The sequence below is a fragment of the Mercenaria mercenaria genome, chromosome 6, assembly GCF_021730395.1.
Source record: "Mercenaria mercenaria strain notata chromosome 6, MADL_Memer_1, whole genome shotgun sequence".
In the NCBI taxonomy this organism is placed as follows: Eukaryota; Metazoa; Mollusca; class Bivalvia; order Venerida; family Veneridae; genus Mercenaria; species Mercenaria mercenaria.
In genome coordinates, this window is record NC_069366.1 from 67429196 (window position 1) to 67450577 (window position 21382).

Sequence of the window (21382 nt, forward strand, 5' to 3'; positions counted from 1 at the left end):
GATTTTATGCTTATATCGGTTTCTGGATGCTATAAAAAGCATATTATATTGATATTCTAGGAAACATTTTGATAATAAAATGAGTGCAGTTACGTGTTGTGTTGTTAAGTTTTATTATGTTGTGAAAATATAATTGGCAGTTCATTTTATCACGTAAAAAACAAAGACAAATATCAAACAGGGAATGCCACGTACTAAAAACGCAGCCTCCCCAAAACGAAACCTACAGTACGCAGACGCGCACACCACAAACACACATACACATACACGCGCTCACACACAAAAAGCAGACACATTAGGACAAAACGAACAAACAAAGGAACACAGTGGGGCACCGCCTTGAAACGGTCAGTGGCAAAAACACCACTGGGGAGCTTAAACCGGTTTATGGTGCGCACCCAACCTCACTCTTACCTCCACCATGTTCCAAAGACACGGGACAGTGTAAATAAAAGTAATCCCCTCCAGGTGAATCTCTAACACACGTAATGGAAACAAAAAGGCATGGCATGTAAAACACAAAAATGCTCGTGTATAAATATATAAAAAAGCAAACCTTTAGAACCAAAAACGTATGCACTCAATGCCGTTTCAGAAGACAGAGCAACAAGAGAAACACCCTTAAGGGCCCTACGAAACAGGCCAGAAGACAGATATCAAAACAGTTCAGTCCTGGTAGGATTTAAAAACTGCTTATCACAGAGTCCTCCCCCTCTTCCGTCAGACACAATCAAAGGGGGAAGCGTAGTGTCCAACTGTAAACGGGTTGAACACTAAACATGCGGTATGTCTCAAAACAGTTGGGTCGTAACCACTTTTAATAAAACGTTTTATAATTTTACCAAATACATTTGGAAAATTACCATGACCCAAGATCTTACGAAGTTTGTAAACCACATCCCCATAAAAACGGGTTTATAAATACCCTCTCGCAGAAGTGTCTTTAAATTACTATTGAATTTTAAAACTAAATCAGAATTACGATAGTAAAATTTAGCAAAATAAAACTTTTTGAAAAAAATACAATGCATATACTAGTATCAATATTCTCTGCTGTAGTCTTAAAGCGCCATGTGACCATATTTTAGTCAAAATTTCAAACAGCATTTGTGAGAAAGAACCATTCTGCCCTTTTTGTTTCCACTGAAAATGTGACAACAGTATGTAATCACAAATAATACGTCATAACATCAAACGTCATAATGATGCGCTGAAAATGAGTACGACACAAAACAGGCAAATATTTGGCGGATGTAGTCAAGGATATAAATACTAAAGCTTTTATCGTGTTAGAATTGAAATGCTTTATCTCTCAAATAGTACCCTTGTGAATATAGTTCCTTTGATTCAGTACTCAAAACAATGGCTTTGGCTTTATTCAATTTGAAAGATAAAACCAGTGTTTTGGATAAAATATTTCTTCTTAGTGAACATAATTAATTTAGTGATCTTTTGAATTCTCTTTATTATATATTTATCAAAAATACTAGCATGTTTTGTGAGCCATCTTCTGCATTAATATATACTTTTCATTTAGTGTTCACTTAAATAAGACTGATGTATAAATTTTGATATTTAACAGGTGTTTCTATCTGTTTTAATTAAAGTTGATTTAAAACAAGGGTAAAATCCTAAAGGAATAGAAACGTTTCAAGATTCTGAGAACGCAGCCCATGCAGAACGAATCTCTACAGCAGTAGAGTGTATAAATAAATACGTGATTGATTTATACTCAGCCTGGGGGGTCCTAGGTTCGGGTCACGACCATGACTTCTCAAATGAGTACTGGTATTTACAGGAAACGGACTCCAGAATGGTTCAAACAAGCTTTAAGCGTTTATCACAATCGAGCTAAAATGAATTATTATAAACTAAACACAGACAAGCAAAGGAAGCATGCGTCACAGCCGCGGAAATTTCAGTGACAAAACTTGAACCTCAATCGTAATCCCCACCAAGCCATACATTTACATGTCGTGGTATTTGAAAGTATTTTTCGACTGGTATATTCTTAAAAAACAAAGACAAATATCAATCAGGGAATGCCACGAAAAAACACGAACACACATAACACAAAAATGAAGTATATATGTTTACTTCAGAAATCCTCCAATATGTACATAAATACAAGCATTAGATATACAGGCATTTCGAGGTAATTAAAAAAAAAAACATAAGTGAAGTTATATACTAAAATGTTGGCGAGACTATTTACCTGATACCATTTACCTAATGGCCAAAGCATCTCAAAATCAGGATGGCCGTCGTCGATATGGCAGCCAACATCATTTTGATTTGCTATTATTATTTTATCACTTACCAGTATTTTTATGGTTCGTAAAAATACGCTTAAATTGCGGAATGAATTAAAAAAACAGCATCAAATACACGATGTAGATTTTTAAAATATGAAAATCTTTCAAGCATTTTAAACGAAATGCAGCTTATCCAAAGTTAAACTATTTGACTTTGACCTCAAAGTGTGACTCAGACCTTTGACCTAGTGACCTTGGCTATGCATTCTACATGTTGTCTTGCTAAGGTAAATAACTAATGCTAGTTTTATGTAAAGCTTCCCATCAGTTTTAAAGACATGGTGCCTAAGAGATATAAAGCTGTTTGACCTTTGACCTACAAATTTGACCTCGATCTTAGATCTAGCGACCTGGGTTGCGCGCTCTTCACGTCGTCTTGATGAGATTAACAACTGACACACGTTATATGAAAATTTTCCCAGCGGTTTAGATAATAAGCGGACACTAAGCTTAGTTATTTGACCAAATGTGACTTGGACTTAGTGGCCTGGGCTATTCGCTTGACGAGTCGCCTTGCTGAGGGTAACAGTTGATTCTAGTTTTATAAAAAATCTTCCGAACGGTTTAGACAATGTGGAGCGTACATGACGTTAAGCTGTCTGAACGTTTGTTTGACCTTGACATTAGGCCTAGTGGACTGGGTTGATCGGCAAGTTGTCTTGATGAGGCCAACAATTGATGTTAGTTTTATGAAAATCTTTCGAGCGGTAAGGCGTAAAAACTTGTTTGTTTACGGTAACATGCTAAAAAAAGGGTAGGTAGGTAATTATTTTTGTGTCAAAAATGATATCAAATAAGGGGGTTATGCCTTTAGAGCATCGGTAAGTTGATTTCTAACATTACTGACAATGTTTAAAGCATAAAATGTGCAGTTTGCAACTTTTTGTTAAAAGTTGAAAAAAAAATTCTCCAAGGCCATAAACAAATTTAGGGTCGGGCCAAAAATTTAGGGTAGGTCGGGATACCGGAAACAATTTTTTTACGCCTTAAGACATTTTGCAACAGATTTAACAACTTCGAAATTAATTTACATTATAAGGATATGTGGATTACAAATAAAAAAGCCCAAATTGCGCATGTAAATTTTACCATATACATTGAATGAGTTTTTTGTGACAAAATAATTTGTATTCGGAACATCTAAGAAGAGCAAGTTGATATTAAAACATGCACCCTTTTTCAAGAATACAGTACCTAAAACTGCTCATAATTCTAAAAGAATGTACGTGTATGTATTTGATGTATGTCGATGTAACGTCCAACGAAACGCTTATGTAACTGCTGAAAAATATTGCTTTTGATAAAAAATGTCCCCGAAATATTACCGCGCAACACACACTACCGCGGCCATATTGGGCGCTATTTGATTATGAAGAATTTGCCCCCTGATGCCACCGTGGCGTCAAATGGATATGAAAACGTGGGACTTCAACGACGACATTTTGGTATATAACATGCTTATTGCGTTTTCAAAGACCTCATCTTTATGTTTTATTTCTTACAGTATAAGTAAACGATAACAGAACGAACAATAAACACATGTACTTCATTACTTTGTAGAAAGTATGGCAAAAAGTGATTATTAGTATAGATAATATCAGAAGTTTTTAAATGACTGAGCTCTGTAGATTTCGTGTGTGAATAATAAACATTAATGTATTTACTCATATCCTAGAAAAGTTGAAAGTGAACTGACATTTTTTTTCAATCTTTGAACAGTAACATCAGTTACCTTTTTTTATTTGAATGGTTAATAGGCAAAGACGTAAATTTTCCAATCACTTGTCAGTTAGCAGAACGATTAAATGACGTACAGATAGGCATCATTACATAAGTAAAGACAAACTGACATCCGCCCATGATTTAAAGGGAGATAAATCGAGTTAGATAGAATAGACATATGATGTACATTTTATACCATCTTTCACAATTTCAGTCACTGTTACGCACAAAGTACTCCTCTGAACGTACAGTTTGTTTTCATTTAGCGTCGGGACTCGACAAAACCTCCACATCTCCACCTGGAATCGAATGAACAACTCATTTACAGCCGAGCACATGACAGATAAAGAATCGAATCCAGGCTTAAAGTGATGAAAACAATACAACAGAAGTAAGTCACCCAGCACTGAACACTATTCTGGAAATCAATGTCTTTTCCTTCAGGCTACGTAGTAATTCATAGGAAATTTGACTGACGTGCTTGCGGTGAACAAACCACATTATATAATGAAATAGAACTATCCTTGTGAAAAAATAAAAACGTTTTTGTGTGACAATTAACCTCATTCATAAATGACATGGAACGTCACAACGATTTTTTTTTCTGAATGATATTGCCAATATTTATATTGTACTGACTCTTTTCGACGTTCAATGAATAGGTCAAAATTGCTTTCTGATAATAGAAAACTATTTTTAAAAAACATTTCTTGAAGTATTAGGTAGGAATTTTAATGGAATAGCTGGCTTGACCTACGTATATTTATGTAAAAAGCGTACATATTTAATCGAGTTGCAAACAATGCTTAAATTTTAAATGTATATCAATGAATGTGCAAAATATGCTATAAATGATGACAATTATTAGACCAGATGATGCTGTTATTGAAACAGAGGCCTGTAATTCACTGAAAAGAATGTTAGTGAAACTCGTAAGACTCGGCATTGTTTAAACATATGTTGCTTTTAAATTATAATTATCAAAATATCTTTTCAATGTTTGATGTACATATTGAAATATTGTATGGTTGTCTAGTTATTTATCTATGAAAAAAATATTTAGAGGGAATATCACTATAATGACTTGGAATAAACATGCAAAATATTAATCGATTTTGCCTATATTTTAATGTCTGTGAATTTTGTGAAAATGGCATCGTGTGGGTCAACGAATACTCATAATTTGTAAGTTCTTACAATGCGGTTCTTTTTTATATTAGTCGCATCATCTTTTATCAGATCTGTATCCCCTTTAGCCATCTATTCATCAGTGTATTCTATAAATCAGAGTAAAGGTAGCAGCTGCATGTACATATGAGGATATGAGCCAGTGTTGTAGGCCGCTGTTTGTGCTTGACTGCTGTTTGTGTGTATTATTTCAGTTATTAAAAGAGGTGAAATATATAAGGTAATTATTAAAACATGATTATGTAAACTTATGGACATATTTTCTTTTTAGGCCCACATATAAAATGTAGCAAACTCAGTCATAGAAGACGGTGGTGGCATTCAGCTCAAAATCAAAGGTATAAATCACCGGACTCAATATAAAATGCGTTTATGGGTCGTAACTATGTTTGTCTGCAGAATGGTAAGCAGGCGGTGATTAACAGTGATTAGAGATGAAAAAAAATGTAAAGCAATTTAAGTCACTTTAGGCACAAAACTCAAATTAAAACTCACAACTCCGACCGTATTTAAAACTTTTGTTTTTGAAATACGTCATTTCGTGACCACGTTAATTGTGCTTATCAATAAAAATATTTTGCAAATACATTGAACTATGCCTTGCCACTTTGAAGTATTAGAATTCTTTTTCCTTTTCTCTTTTGACAGTTTCATCAGCGATTAATGGTCGGATCAGCTGATACTATTGAATTCTTTGCGTACCGTTGCTGATAAGCCTTTCGGGCTTTTTATCAATATAAGTGTGATAATGCGCAAGACGTGAGCTTTCTATGGCATCCAACTTGTTTATGTGAGTTCGCTGTGGATACAGACTATACCTTTGTTTAATCACTGCCGGATTACGTATACGCTCTTCAATTTTAATGAAAATTTGATAGAAACCATGGATTTCTTGTTATTCAATTTGCCGGAAATCATGGATAATAATTTTGTACAAAAACAGTTTTGCTATCAATGATATTCATCAATTTGTGTAAAATAATTATATAAAATGTGCTTTCTACTATCATCATATTATTTTCAGATAATGGTAATTGTGATATGATAATTGTGCTGTTTTGATATTTTATCTGATTTTCTCCGCTATTTCCTGCAACATTATGTAAGTATAATGTCGTTCATTTTCACAGTATGTTCATAACATATCTACGTACTATGCGCGAGTCTTTATTGTTAAAACTGTCAAAAATAAAAGCACTTACTGCAACAATTGTATAAACTGTAAGAATAGGATAATATTTTAAGAAAGTGTAGGAACAGATAAACAGAACAGGTTTGTAGAATCTGTAAAATTAGATTTTAAAACGTGAAAAAAGTAATGGCAAGAATTGCAGAAAATACTTACAAATGAAATAGATTTTAGCACTTATGGATATGTTGAAAATGCAATTAACAGAGATGTTGACTTTATATCAGACAATATCCAATTTTAAAGAAATTGTATAGGAAATTAACTTATTAAGTACACAAGAATCCTTTGAAAATGCCATCGAGACAAAATCTATTCATGATGTCGCCAGAGCTAATACAAAAGATTGATTCGACATCTAGTTTGACCGGTCCTGTTCACTCATCAGAAAACATTGTCTCAGTGTTAGAGAAAGCACTGGATAGTAGCAAAGAAATAATTCTTGCAGAAGAAAGGCCACTGGAAAATCCAAATGAGCATGTCATTCAGCTGGAAATGCCATCTATTGACACCGCTGAAGAACGTGAAGAGATTCCTGAAATCAGTGAAGAGGAAAATGAAATAGAAAAACCTGACGACTCTAATGAGACCGACAAAGAAAGTAATGGAGAGGAAATCGGATTATTTGAAGTGTCTGTTGATATATCTGAAACTCTTTCAGACGATTCAATAGTTTCTGATGAAGAAAATAAAAGAAGTTCATTGACGTCACCAGGAGATCGGAGAAGCTCACGCTGGAGTGCCACAGTTCTGTTTTTAGCATCCGAAGTGCAGATGATGGTAAATCTTGCACATTTGTCACTCCCTGACGGCTATGAAATGGCTCCAAAAAAGGTAGGACAGAATTGCTTTTTAAATCTCTATTTTCTTCGTTTTATGCGAATCTCCGTTGACTGTAATTTCCTCCTGGTAGTACTTACATTTTGCATTATTTCTGCATGGGGACACCTTTCAAACAGTTCTAAGTTTGATCAGAAGTTCTGTCTTATGTACGGACACAATTCTTTATTCTAGAAACATTTCTAAGATGTGATCTAAAGTCAACATTTGATAAAACTATATCCATTATTTGTCACATAGCTATATTTCTAAAATGTGCAATACGGATGCCATACATCATTTCACCTAAACACAGCAGTATATTTATTTATTTACTTTCTGTTTTGACTGTCTGTTGCAAACTTAAGAAACTAGACTGGTTGAAAATGTTTTTCAAGGCGTGAAACTTAATTTTTATGAATCCTAACTATTGCATTGACGAGGATTGCCGCTGAGAAAAATAATGTTAAAGCCGTTGAAGAGCAAAAAGAGTTTTAGATATCTCAGTTTTGCACGTAAGTGCAGTAAAATGACTACTGATGATAGACTAGTATGTAAAGGTAATTAAACGTCCAAAATCTGGCAGTCGGAATTTTATCCAGTTTAAATGTTGTTATTGTTTTTTTAGCCTCCTTGTTATTTACTTAATTATTCAAGAAACTTAGATTATGTGAAACAACGCTGTAAAATTTAATAAAACAAATGAGATTTTTTGAAATTTGTTGTGTATGACCTACGTTCCCATGAGACATTCTGAAGTTTTAAAAACTCTTCAAGCAAGAAATTACAATCAGATACAAGGTTGCTCTGTAGGTTAACAAACAAGATCTATTTGTATCCATTATTTTACTGCCAAATTTGGATACATGCGATTTGACTATTAAGTTATTGCTAAAACTTAGTAAAAGGATCATGTCCTAAGTAAACAAAATTAACAGCCACACTTTTGCACTCCTGTGATATGAAAATAAGCAGCATAATAACGAAGCACGGAATATATATGAGCCGTGCCAAGAGAAAACCAACATAGTGGGTTTGCGACCAGCATGGATCCAGACCAGTCTGCGCATCCACGCAGTCTGGTCAGGATCCATGCTGTTTGCTTTTAAAGCCTACTGCAATTAGATAAACCGTTAGCGAACAGCATGGATCCTGACCAGACTGCGCAGATGCGCAGGCTGGATCCATGCTGGTCGCAAACCCACTATGTTGGTTTTCTCATGGCGCGGCTCATATTTCAATTTGTTGGCAAAATGAATAATGGATTTCATGTTGTGTCGTCTGCAGAGCAGTAAAATATTGATATAGACGATGAGATAAATCAAACGATATTTGAAAAGGTTGATGCAATCTGCTGGTAGACATATTCCTATTTTGTTTAATAAACAAATACATGATGCAAATTGGCAAAAATTAAAGAAGATTATCATGAAAATACACCTAACCGATTTTCGAAATAAGATTTTGATAGTTTTAATACCTCTTGGCAGCTAAGTGCTATAAAAATTATCTTCTGTTCGTCTTCAATAAAGCAGTTTTTATTTAATATTATAGGTTTATTAGCTTATGGCTGCAACTTTATTTATGGGTCTGTCTGCTTCCATCATAATAAAGTATTTACCTTTTTCCATTCATAAATTTTAATTTTTGTTAAGTTTTTCAGAATTTCTGTCATAAACATTTTCTATAAGTGAATGGGTTAATGCATGCAAAAAATGCAGTCTACCAGATCAGACTTATTCTCTTTTTTTTTTCTTTTTTTTTTTTTTCTTTTTTTTTATATTTCACGTCTTTTTCCTACGTTTTTGTAATCATGAATGCATGGTCTTTAGGACGGAGGCACGGAAGACGGAACCGTTGTTTGTAATGTATTTGAAAAGGTGACCAGAGGATACCTGGCAGGGCAAATATACGTGCTTCTAGCATCATTTAATGTATATCTAATTAATATTTATTCCCAGGAGCAAAACCTGATACATCGCTTGCAACTTACTACCTGTCTAACACAAGCCCGGTCCCATGCCTACCACCCTTAATACAATGCCGTCAAAATATCTCAATATAATTTATCAGATATGTAATATAATGGATTCTAAATGAAATTGTTATGTTCGTTAATACATCACGAGTCTCATGTAGCTGATAATAATGAAAAGGCAGGTTTTTAATTAGAAGAAAAAAAACGTTTCTCACAACCTTAAGTAATTGCATAAAAGCGACAAACAATCATTTAAGTAATAGCATAGAGAATGCCTAATGCACGAAAATGAGAAATGCCATTTTCGATTATAAATAACATTGGATGTAGACAATAGAAAATTACTTTTGACGTATTGTTATGAAAGACAATGTATTGCACGGGTGGTAGGTTCGTCAGTGAACGCTTTAATACGCTATGAAACTGACACTTTCTTTTCTATTTCAACACACAAGCTTCCATAAGTCCACTTAAGTTTTCGCGTTTTCGCTGAGAACAGTTTCAATATTAAATACAGGAAATCAAGATCGCGTCAGACACAAGATAAAAAAAAATCAATCGCATAAAAGCTTTGTGAATTTACGTCAAAAATAAGATTCCGGATTGCTGTTGTTTTATAATTTCGTATGACAAATTATGGAGTGATAAAATAGGTATCAGAGGATCAAACTGTGACTGTAGAAAGAAACTACAACCAGATTCAAGAAATGCTTTACAGTGGAACAAGACGAGATCAATCTATTTCCACCATTTTACTGCCTTTTGGGTTGTACGTTACCACTTAAAGTTTGAACAGAGGTCAAAATGTCCATTTCCTAGGAACTGTAAATGAACAGACAGACCTTTTGTACCATTGCGATGGGACCAATAGTAGTGGCCATCATTAATTTTGTAAGATTTGTTTCTTAATAAAAATCGAAAATGGGAAAAGGGAATATCAATTTGCAGTGAAATAGATAAATAATAGATCACACATTGTATAGTTTGCAGGAACAAAAGTATTTCAGCAGAGACAGACGTTAGGATCATTTCAATGTTGATGTAAAAATTCATCAGCTGGGAGACGTATTAACAAACAAAAGTCTAAATTATTGAAAATATATTTAGAAAATATGTCGATGTGAATTGGCAAAATGTTAAAAATATTATCATAAATTACACTATACGCTTTTTTTTTCCAAACATATTTTTGATCATTTTAATGCCTTCTGTTGGCCGTTAAATGCTCTAATACTTATTTTTGGTTCTTCTCCAATAAACCATTTTTATCTAATATTGCAGTTTATTAACTCCTGTCTGCAACTCGTGCATCATTGTTTGACTGTTTTCTACCGCTTCTTACATTTATAAGTAAATGAGATGTACCCTCACGTTCTCGTTTACTTCGACTTACAAGCTATTCAGAGCATGTTGTACAGTGAAATATATATCTAATCTTATCAAAAAGTATATTTAGAACATGTTGAGCAGTGTCATACACTTGACATGAAATCTGATGATCACTACTGGCGGTTCAAATGTGTTTCTGTTAATATGTAAATAACAAGGCCTTGATGAGAAAATGCTTTCGCATAATTAAGTTACTGTCTAAAAGCGAAAACCTTACTATGTTGAAATAGTGTAGATAAGCCTAATTCTTGGAGATGTAAAATGACATTTTCACTTAGAAAAAAAGCATTGTAGATAGTCACAAAAATTATATTCGGTGCGTTGCTATGAAAGTAAATTTATGACATGAGATGGTTCGGTACAGAAACTGCGGGTGGTTGACTAATAAGCACCAACGTCAACCTTGAATAGAAGTCATGCACCTTCAAATACAAAATCATTAAGTCATACAAGTATAGTAAGTTGTAAAACATATCCTTTTGAATTCTAGGATTCTAGTTTTTGAATTCTGGTTTTGTATTTATTACCTTAAAGTAGTGGATCCACAATGACAATCGCTAATTACCGTGCGATTGTCTTGTATGACTTTTTGATATAAATCGAAAGTTGATGTAGCTCAGATGAGCGCCTGACTTTCCGTTCATACCGGAGAATGCCGAAATCGCAAACGGAGAATACGTAATCGATAAATTGCCGATTGTCAATACGGGAACTCTAGAGTAAAGGGACAGTTCTCCACATGCATATCGCAATTGATGCACATGCAAACGGATAATTCGTGAGTTATGAATAACCTCTTTTTTCTAGTAATAAACAAATACAAATGCTTTATTTATGTTTGGGAAATACTATGTACATGTCAGTCAAACTGCTTCACGGTATTGCTTGGTGCACACCTAAACGCGAATAGTTGTCGAAGACATTTTCACGTTGCAATAATCTACCAAATATTCATTTTTCTTTATATATTTATTTTTGCAAAAGGATGGCATCTGCATGGAGTAAAATGCTTCAAAGAATTATGCGACTTAGTTATCAATCTGTATTGTCTGAATATAAATCTATGTTTCGGTAAAACTGAACCAAATTCACACATATTCCAATATTATGTACGATTTTCTTTAGAGGAAAGAGACCTAAGTATTTTCGTCACAAAAACTTCAGTTCAGAAATTGAGTGTAAATTCATAAATTTTCTATTTTTCTTATGAATAGAATGCGAGACGCCTGTTGCTTCTTTCATAAAAGTTTTAATTGAATTTTATTACAAATAAAACGCTACATATACCCGTAACTATGTTGAAATTGTATTGTTTGGACGACTGTCTTGTTTTGGTAGTGTTTTAATCTAACCAACACACACAATTATGTCATATGGTACTTTTCCAGCTTTTGAAAATGGATGAATACCCCAGTATTCTTTCAGGCAAGGATGGGCACTTTAGCAGTATCTCCCGCCTATTTGCAGACAGACGTAGTGACGAGTGAAGAATGAACATAAACAAAAACTTATTCATGAAAATATGTCTAATTTTAAACCCTAACAATAAAGACAAATGGTTTGGATTATTTTAATGTGATATCGAAGTAAAACCTTGAAAACTAAGTGAAAATTAAATTCACACCCTGAAAAAAGAACTATTACACGCCATTTTCTTCAGAAAGTAATTGAAATATGAAATTGCCTTTTATTTATCTCGGTAATGGTAATACTTGCTAATCAATATTACATTTTGTGGTTTAATTACACATTACGGTTATTGTTATGAGCATTTATTCGCATTAAATGCTTGGAAAATAACTCTTCGGGTTTATGTATTCGCCATTAAGTCTATACATGTATGTATGGTTGATAGTTGATTATTGATTCAGAAGAAGTTTTGAAGTTTTGATATCCAGACCTTGGTCAAGAGCACCGAAGCAATTGTATTAATATATTCGTTCTCAAATAGATAAATATTGACTATAGACAAAAATGTCCGTATAGTAGTAACGCATGATATCAAAGAATTGTAAAACATAATTAAACACACCATCTCAAAGAATACCTAAGTTTTTTCATGTTGCTATTGCGCATTTGCGGTGTACCATCGTCAAACGTAGGACGCATACTAGGATTCTCATTTCTTGTTTTTTGAGATGACAGATCATCAAACGCATGCTGAGCGTATCATTTGCTTGCATCGCAGCTAAAAGATCGTCAAACGCATCATGGACGCACTTTAATTTGATGACAGGTCGCCAAATGCATTTGTGGCGTATCCTGTATTTGTGTTTAAGGAGAAGGAGAACGATCGTCAAATTTATGTTGGGCTGTCTTGTACTTGTGTTTTGAAACAAGAGATCGTCAGACGCATGCTGGGCGTATCCAATACTTGTTTTTGAGACGAAAGATCGGGCATATCCTATAATTGTTTTTGAGACGAAAGATCGTCAAACACACGTTTGACGTATCATTTACTTGTTTCGTCAAACACATGCTAGGCGTTTCTTTTACCTGAATTTGAAATGAAGGAGTACCAAACGCATGCTGGGCGTATCTTTTACTGTAAGATAATTTTTGTATTGAACATTTTGTCTACTCTGATTTCCTCGATAACCATCGTATACTTTCACTGTTACTTTCATCATACGTTAGGTGTCAAGGTGAAAGATATGATCAGTATAAACTGATAAAAAAGTATTTTGTCTATGGAATCTAGGGAAAGTTAGAAATTATATTTCATATTATGGTGTGTAAACCCTATCATATATTTTCTTGCATCGCGAATGAATATGTTCTTATTACGTTTCCTTAGTTGAGACTTAATCATTTTATTTCAATAATATCTTTAAAACGCTACAGTTTGCAAGAATTCAGCATAAATTCACTCTGAAGTAAACTTGTTTTTCATCTAGTAGAGACTTGAGTATAGATGTGTTTTATAATGGCAAAAACATTGGATATTAATATTAAAGTGCACGATAGTTCTTTTTGTATTTGATGTAGAAGCGCCCCTTTATATATAACTCTCTTCCTGCTTGAGAACAAACACGGTAACTGTTTAGTAATACAGTACATAATATTTTCTGACCTAATTTTATGTTGTTGGTTTGAATCAATGTGCGTCCCAGAAAATACACGAATTGACTGAATGATCCAAGTACACAAAACCTACATAAGAATATTAAAATTTGAATGGTCTGATTGTCGATCTGCAAAATTGCAGGAGACGTCACCTTGGTATGTGATTTATTACCTTTGAGATTAAGCACATAACATTATAATTTACATTTCACAATACCTGTTAACAAATGGATAATGTTTTGTAAGTGGTAATTGTTTAAACAATTTACAAAGAGAATATAATTGTTTAACCATACCTTTATTACAGTCAATGAAGCAGTAGTTGCTGGAACTTGATCATTATGTACAGGTATCTGTTCCAGGATTAATATATTCCTCTGTTCGTAAATAATCGAGCGCCCAAATTTAATTACCTCTGTATGTGTTTTGCATTCAAGAAACGGCACCAAACTTCTGGGTTTTAAGTGATAATTTGACAGAACTGAAACCATTTTCAACAAACAACATTTCTTTTTTTTTTTCTTTTTTAAGATATTTACGCGGCTATGGTCATACCACGGGTCATCTATATCCTTTCCGCGGCCGTAACGTAATTAAACGTTTTAGCGTCTCATGGCCATTTCACGCTTCCGTAGAATCAACATTTTTAGCGCAAATCTCGTTAGCATCTGTTTTAAGTGCCAAAATAATTTATATGTTTGTTTTATCTGGGACTGAGGTTAATCAAATGATATCAAAGTTGTTTTCAATGGTTGTTCAATAATGAAAATTACATTATAACGACAGATACACAGATATATATTTTATTCCATCATAAACGACAGGTTAAATCCTAAGGACAGCCGGCACATTTTCATACAATCTCGCCAGGCATACGTATATGGTTTTGACAACACAGAAAATGACGTCAGATGACCTTCAGCTTTTGCAGAAGTAACGAAAATGAAAGTACACAGGCTAAACATGAAAATGAAAGTCACATTTGCATTGGTTTATAGGCAGGGGTCACCCGTCAAAATGTATGCGCGTGAATATCTTTTTTCCCCTAATAGGGAGTCAATTTTCAGCAATTTCTAACGATTTGAAAATACATTGGCTTTTGCACGACATGTCAGCTTTTCATTTACGAAGAAATATTTGCACTCGGAATAAACACAAATCACACAGGGGTCCGTAACGGAGCACGGGTATATGGAGATTTTTGGAACTTGTAAAATCGTTTAAAAGGTCCTATTTGATGTTGTCTCAAAGTGTAAGTATATGCCTCGGATGTCAGATATTTCCGTATTTGAGAGCTGCAGATCTAGAACTTTCAGAAATATTTTCAAAATGAATTTCGTGTAAAAATACATACTGTGAAAGACCACAGCCACCCAGACAGCACTTTCTAGATTTTTTATTTTTATATAAAGATTTGATAATTTCATATTTCTGTAAAGAGATTCAAAAAGATATAATGTGTCTTCACATATCTGCGAAAAATAAAGATGTTCTGTAACGTTATAATTACAAACACACGCAGCATGACGTCCTAGCGGCACATATTTAGTGCCTGATCTACGCTGAATATCTTATCGCATTATAATATAATACATTCAGAACAGCTCAGCACAATTTCTTCAGATATGTAATATAATGGATTCTATTATAGTAAGTGAAATCATTAAGGTTAATATATTACATAATATTTTACTAGTCACTCGCATTTACTAAAGGTGTTGTAAATATCTAAAAGACAGGTCCCTAATTCGAAAAGGATGTGTTTTTGCAAAATTACGTTGCTAATGTAAAAAGGTAATTAGATAGACAATGATAGATGCTTGACGATGTACAGTGTCATTTTCACTTAGAAAAAACATAGGAGATAGTAAATATATAATAAGATGCGACGTAATGAAAGAAAATGCATGACATGGGGTGAGCTAGTACGTACTATTGGTGGAAAGTTAGAAAGAATGTTCATAAAACTTGAACAATAGTAATCATGTACATTTATATACCCGCATTCATAGTTGAGATATCTAAATTTGATAAATGACATCTTTAGAATGCCTTTTAATTCTCTTTGCAAACAATGGAACACTCACTTGTTGACCCAGCAAAATGTCTTAACAGCACATCAGTAGAATATGACAGTATCGTACTAAGGTTAAAGGTACTTGGGAATGTTTGCGTGAGGTGTATTTACCTTTAGAATGTAGAACACCACGTTATTTTCTTAAAGCATGCAGGAACTCAGGTCATCTGGTCTATTTCGTCGGGCTTGTAAAGGTGTATCATCCGATGCAAAATTACTGAGTACGTGCGTATATAGTGCTTCAGATTCGTATTTTATAAAATGTTACACGAGCAATTCCATGTCTTTTGTTACCATTACGTGTGCCATATGAAATAACTTTTATTTGCACCGTCCAGTGAAACTGGAGCATGGTAGAGGAATTGAGTGAGGTTTGCTGCGAACTATCTGATTGTTTGTGCCATTTTCCGTCCCAGTGCGTTTTCCTTCTGTTTCTTCGTTCGTTTGTTTGTTTGTGTAAATGTCAATCAGTTGAACATCCAGACATACACTACTGAAAGGGTATTTTTGGAGGTTGCGTTCTTGGAGCGTACTTTTTCCTTCGGGATCTTTTTGGTTGTGTTTTTGAAATGTATGTTCTATTTTTACCAACTCGCTTCTCTAAATAAAAGGTATATGATTGTTCAAAATGTCTTAACTAGTTTCTCTTTATTTCTACTTGATCTGCAGTCGTATTATTATGGCATTGGTCGATTTGCCATAACTAGGGCATGTATTGTTGTTGAGGTACTTGTAATCAGCAGTCTTTCTATGTTGACTGTATTAAAAAGTTCCGGTAGAAACTTATCTGGTATGATCTTATATAGCAGGAATAGCCAAGTCTGAAGCAACAAATCCAAAAAAATCAAATACATGTACATTTTGTTTGTATCTGATGTGTTACGGCATCTTGGAATTCATACAATGCTATGAAATATATTACCTCTCATTCTGTATTGTTCAGTATTACACTAAGTTACATTTGTATATGCATATGCACGGTTTTATACTACAAAGAAAATTCGATTATTTTTGTGAATATAAAACTCAAGCCCATCGAAAATTAAATTATATCTTGTCGGAGTTTGCCCTTCATACACTTCTATAATTTCATTTATGTATATCAAGTTTTACATTATACTTAAATTGAATGACGTGCTTATTTTTCGAAAGTGACTAGAGCTTACGCTTTTGTATATGGTTTCGGTGAGATCATTTTCAGTGCAGTTATACTAATAAGCGATACATTCCAAGGCTTAAACCCACATTTTCGGTTATTAATAAGACTCAAATGACTGACAAGGAAAGTCGAAATTTTAAATACAAATTTCAGGGAGTAAATTATGTATGCAAGAAACTTATCATGGACAGGATCCGGGTATATTTTTCAAAAATAATTACATGGCATCATATTCTTAAAAAGCACTTACATGCCCCTGATGCAGTTGTGCCGTGCAATCAATATGCATTATGTCTTTATTAATATTGTTAGTGTTTAAGAAGACGTTGTCTGCGCTGTAGAATTTGTAATCAAAATTTAGGTAGGCTAAAACGCCTTTTCATGTAAATTTAAAGAGGATAGAGTTTTATGACATTTTTTGTAGTAATATATATAACACTACATCTTTTGTTTAAGTGTATTCAAATATAAATATAGTTATTAGAAGCATCCTTCACTTGTTTTAAAGCGATTTGGTATATAAAATAAGCGGTAAACTTCTGTGATACTGAACTGCTTACAAACAATGTGCAAGAAACCTTTTTGGATTAATGTTAATCTCCATACAATTTTGATTGCTCTACCACCCCTCAAAAATCATCGATTGCAATTTCCGTAAACGTGTTCTTGGCATTTATTGCATGTTGGAATTCATGTAATGCTATTAGATACCTGTTGCTGTTGATTTTGTATTGATCAGTATTACAAAACATGATCTACACTGCATGTTTTGTAGTCGTATTCAACTTCCAACTTTCGATTGTTCTTTGCAGTAAGTATTGCGAATGTCATATTAGTAATTTATGATCCGGCCAAAAAGACTCAAGCTACATACGGTATGTATAGCTGTTGGTTTTCAGTTATGCAATCAATGTTTCAGTACTAGCAAGGTTTACTCCAATAACATAATTTGTTTGGTATACAAGAATATTGATATATCTCAAAATGATAAGTAAGTTTAATAAATATGATAAAAACCTGTTCAAATACCAACATTTATCAAATTAAAGGAAGAGCTGAATACGGTCTGCGTATCACATGAATAAGGGTGTGATAAGAGTCTTTTATGTAGAGAAGTGCTTTTTAAAAGATTTTCCTTGTTACAATTGTCGTCTGTATATGAAAAAGTTTCTTGCTTTTGTGACTTATTCAGATTGCATATTAAAATGAGTACTTGTTTGCTTTGATATATTTGTTATAAATTATTTAACTGATTTATTATATATGAATATCTTTCTTTAGTATGGTATGCAAATATTGAACTCAGTTGAAATCTGTTTTATTATATATATGCTATATAATAACTGAATCTCATTACACTGCAATAAAGGTACGCTGCATACAGTTTATCTATGTAATATGACTACGGATGAAACAGAAAAATTGAAATAATTACAATTGTATGTTTTGCTTGACCTTCACTTTTTTATAGGTGTGACGTCATTGTCCAAAAATTCATGAATAGCGAATATGCATTCTTTAAAGCGGGATCAGTTGGCCTATTTTAGAAATAAATAAAAATAATAAATAAAAAAATCCTTTAATTGATTTTTTCTCATGTATTCTAATCAAACTTGATTTGTAGCATCTTTATTAGGCCCGCAGCCAACTTTGTTCAGCTGGGACATATAACCCCTTTTAGGGGCTGCTAGAGCTAAAACTAGAAATGCCTTTATACAGCGTCTCATGAACAGCTTGGTGGATCTTTGTCATACTTGGACTGGAGCATCATTATAAGGTCCTCTTCCAAATTTATTTATATAGGAACTTGGGCCCTATTAGGGACCACTATAGCTAAAAGTAGATATGCCTTTCTTCGCATTAACCACTAAAGTGTAATAGATTTTTATCAAACTCGATGTGTAACAATATCGTAAGGTCTCTTGCTATTTTGTTACAAATGGGAATAGGGACCAATTTAGCTAAAATATAAACACGTTTAATGACATATTCTCATGAACCGCTTCATGAATCTTCATCAAACTACTGCTGTAATTATTCGTCTAAGGATAAACGAAACAAAATTGCAACCCTACGAAACCTTTGCGAAAAATTGAAAGAGAACCATTTAAATTGTTAAAGTGCAGTGTTTACTTTTGCAAAATGTTAGATGAAAGATGAATGTTAGATGAAAAAATCATTAACTTCTTTCCTTATTACAATTCGCCGACCATCATTTTTAAAGATATTTCTTGTTTGTATTCCTGTCACAAAATTGTCAATGAATTTGTGCTTTCCCAGTGGCCTTGTAATACAGGTTCGATCTGTCAACCTAAGACCTGTGATATAATTTGAATCTACTGCAGGCCAATGTGAAAACACATGTTTATAAACATTGAAGTATTAAAGCAAATGGTTTACAAGACGCTTCTTAAAAAAAAGTTTTGGTATCTATTGCCATTCTGTCAAGTATTGCGGATCAATCATGATTGTATAACTTAAGTTACATAAGTCATGTTAAACTCATTCGAAGCATAACTCAGTTATTTCGTGTTATCCAGGCTTATTTGACTCTCAAAATCGTAAATCACACGTTGCGCATATCATTTCTTGTGTGAATCTTTTTTGCATTGAACATTTGCTCTGCTCTAATTCCCTCGATATCCATCTCCGTTTTTTCGTAACTTGTATGCCAAGTTGAAATCAAAATATCATTAGTACAGATTTGAAAAAATGTACTCTAGGAATCTGGGAAAATATTTTTCATATCATAAGTGTATAAAAAAATTCTCTTGCCGCTTTGGAAAATAAATATATTGTTTTTACATTTCTTTTCTTCAGCTTCTCCATCTGTTGACAACATTGACATGTTGCAACCATCCCTTAAAAAGAGACTGATGTTAATATACGTTAAAATGAGTCAGTTTTCAATGAACTGTCTGATCTCTCAAACACGCTGCCATGATAAGCAGTTAAGTATTCGGGAAATCAACTACTTTGTTGAATCTTCCCGCTGTGTTTTAAGTTTGTGTTTCTATATATGATACTAAAACTGAATCTTTATATGCTTATATTCACTGTGGACTATTCAACAAACATGAACACTTTGTTTTAGGATTGCTGTAGGTAAAGACTTTTCGAGAATAATGAAACCACCGAAGAGCAATGCTATTATTCTAATATTTATTTTAAATTTAATTAACATTGAATAAAAATGTAAAGGTTGGTCGTTCACCTGCAAAATTGCAAGAGAGGTCACCTTGGAGTTTGTTTTATCACCTTTTTGATTGAACACAGTAATATTATAATTTAAGTTTCACAATACCTGTTAACAGATGAATAATATTCTGTAAGAGGTAATTGTTTTAACAGTTTGAAATGGGATTATAATTGCTGAAAATTGATCTAACAAGATAATAATAAATGATACAATTTAGTATTAGAATATACAGGTATCTGTTCTAGGATTTTAGTAAACGATCGGATGCCAAATTAAAATACATTAGTATGTGTATTACGTTCTGTTTGACTTAAGCACCCAGGTTGTGGGGAGTAACTACAGGGAGCAGATATTAGGTCGTTATGGATTAATTACGTTGACCCCAAAGACGATTGGCTTTGTTGAGGAATATTTCTTTGGCAAACATCAAAACACTATATTTTTCACTAACAAAGGATATTACAAAACCACGAGTGTTTCCTCAGTTAAAACAGCAATACTTACATACTAGTACATTGCTTTGTCTGAAAGTCATTTTACTTTCTGATATGCATTAAGCGTCTAACACCATCCTGAGGTTAATATGGATTAAAGAACCTGACACTGACCTCTGGTGCGTACGGAACTAAAACACCGTTCATGGCTACACATGAAACCAAGCCCCCGACACCGTCTAGGAGTGCGTATAAAACTAAGCACCTGACATCATCTATTGGTGCATATGGATCTAAGCACGCACATGACACAGTCCATAAATTCATATAAACTAAACTACTCACATCAACCATAGGTGCATATATGAAACTAAGCATTTGACACCGTTCTGTTGTGCATATGGAACTAAGCATCTGACACCGTGCAAGATTGCATATGAAACTAAGCACCTTACATCAGAATGCATTTACTCGTGATGGTAATTATCTATTTAACATACTAATTAGCCTTCGTTTTTGAACGACTATATTTTTCAAAAAAATACAAAAGAATTTAATCCTTTAATTTATTACCATCAGCATATCATCAACCACTAGAAAGAAACTTCGAAGTTGTATTGATAATAATTATTGTAAGATCAAACCATCAGGCCGACTTTTACTGATGTCTTCTAGATTATCAAACTTATTTTGAACAGCATTCTTAGAATTAACCTTGTTGTTTGTCAGTGTTGAGCGTTAGCTTATATTATAATTACTTAGAACAATAAGCCAGATGATAGAACTTTTTTTTAAACTTAAACTCAGTTTTATCACGTTGGTCTCGGTTATTCATCTTTCCTTCTGT

At 33.5% G+C, this 21382-nt stretch overlaps 1 protein-coding gene across 2 annotated transcripts in view; it reads left to right on the forward strand.

Moving 5' to 3' along the window:
- Positions 1 to 5964: 5964 nt before the first annotated feature.
- LOC123548523 (sodium-dependent noradrenaline transporter-like) overlaps positions 5965 to 21382 on the forward strand; it is a 214771-nt gene continuing 199353 nt past the window's right edge. Inside the window, exon 1 of one of the 2 annotated variants that reach the window (XM_045335839.2) lies at positions 5965 to 7248. In XM_045335839.2, the coding sequence (XP_045191774.2) occupies positions 6709 to 7248 (540 nt within the window). In that variant the 5' untranslated portion in view covers positions 5965 to 6708. The remainder of the gene's footprint in view (positions 7249 to 21382) is intronic. The other variant, XM_045335838.2, reaches the window with a different exon arrangement.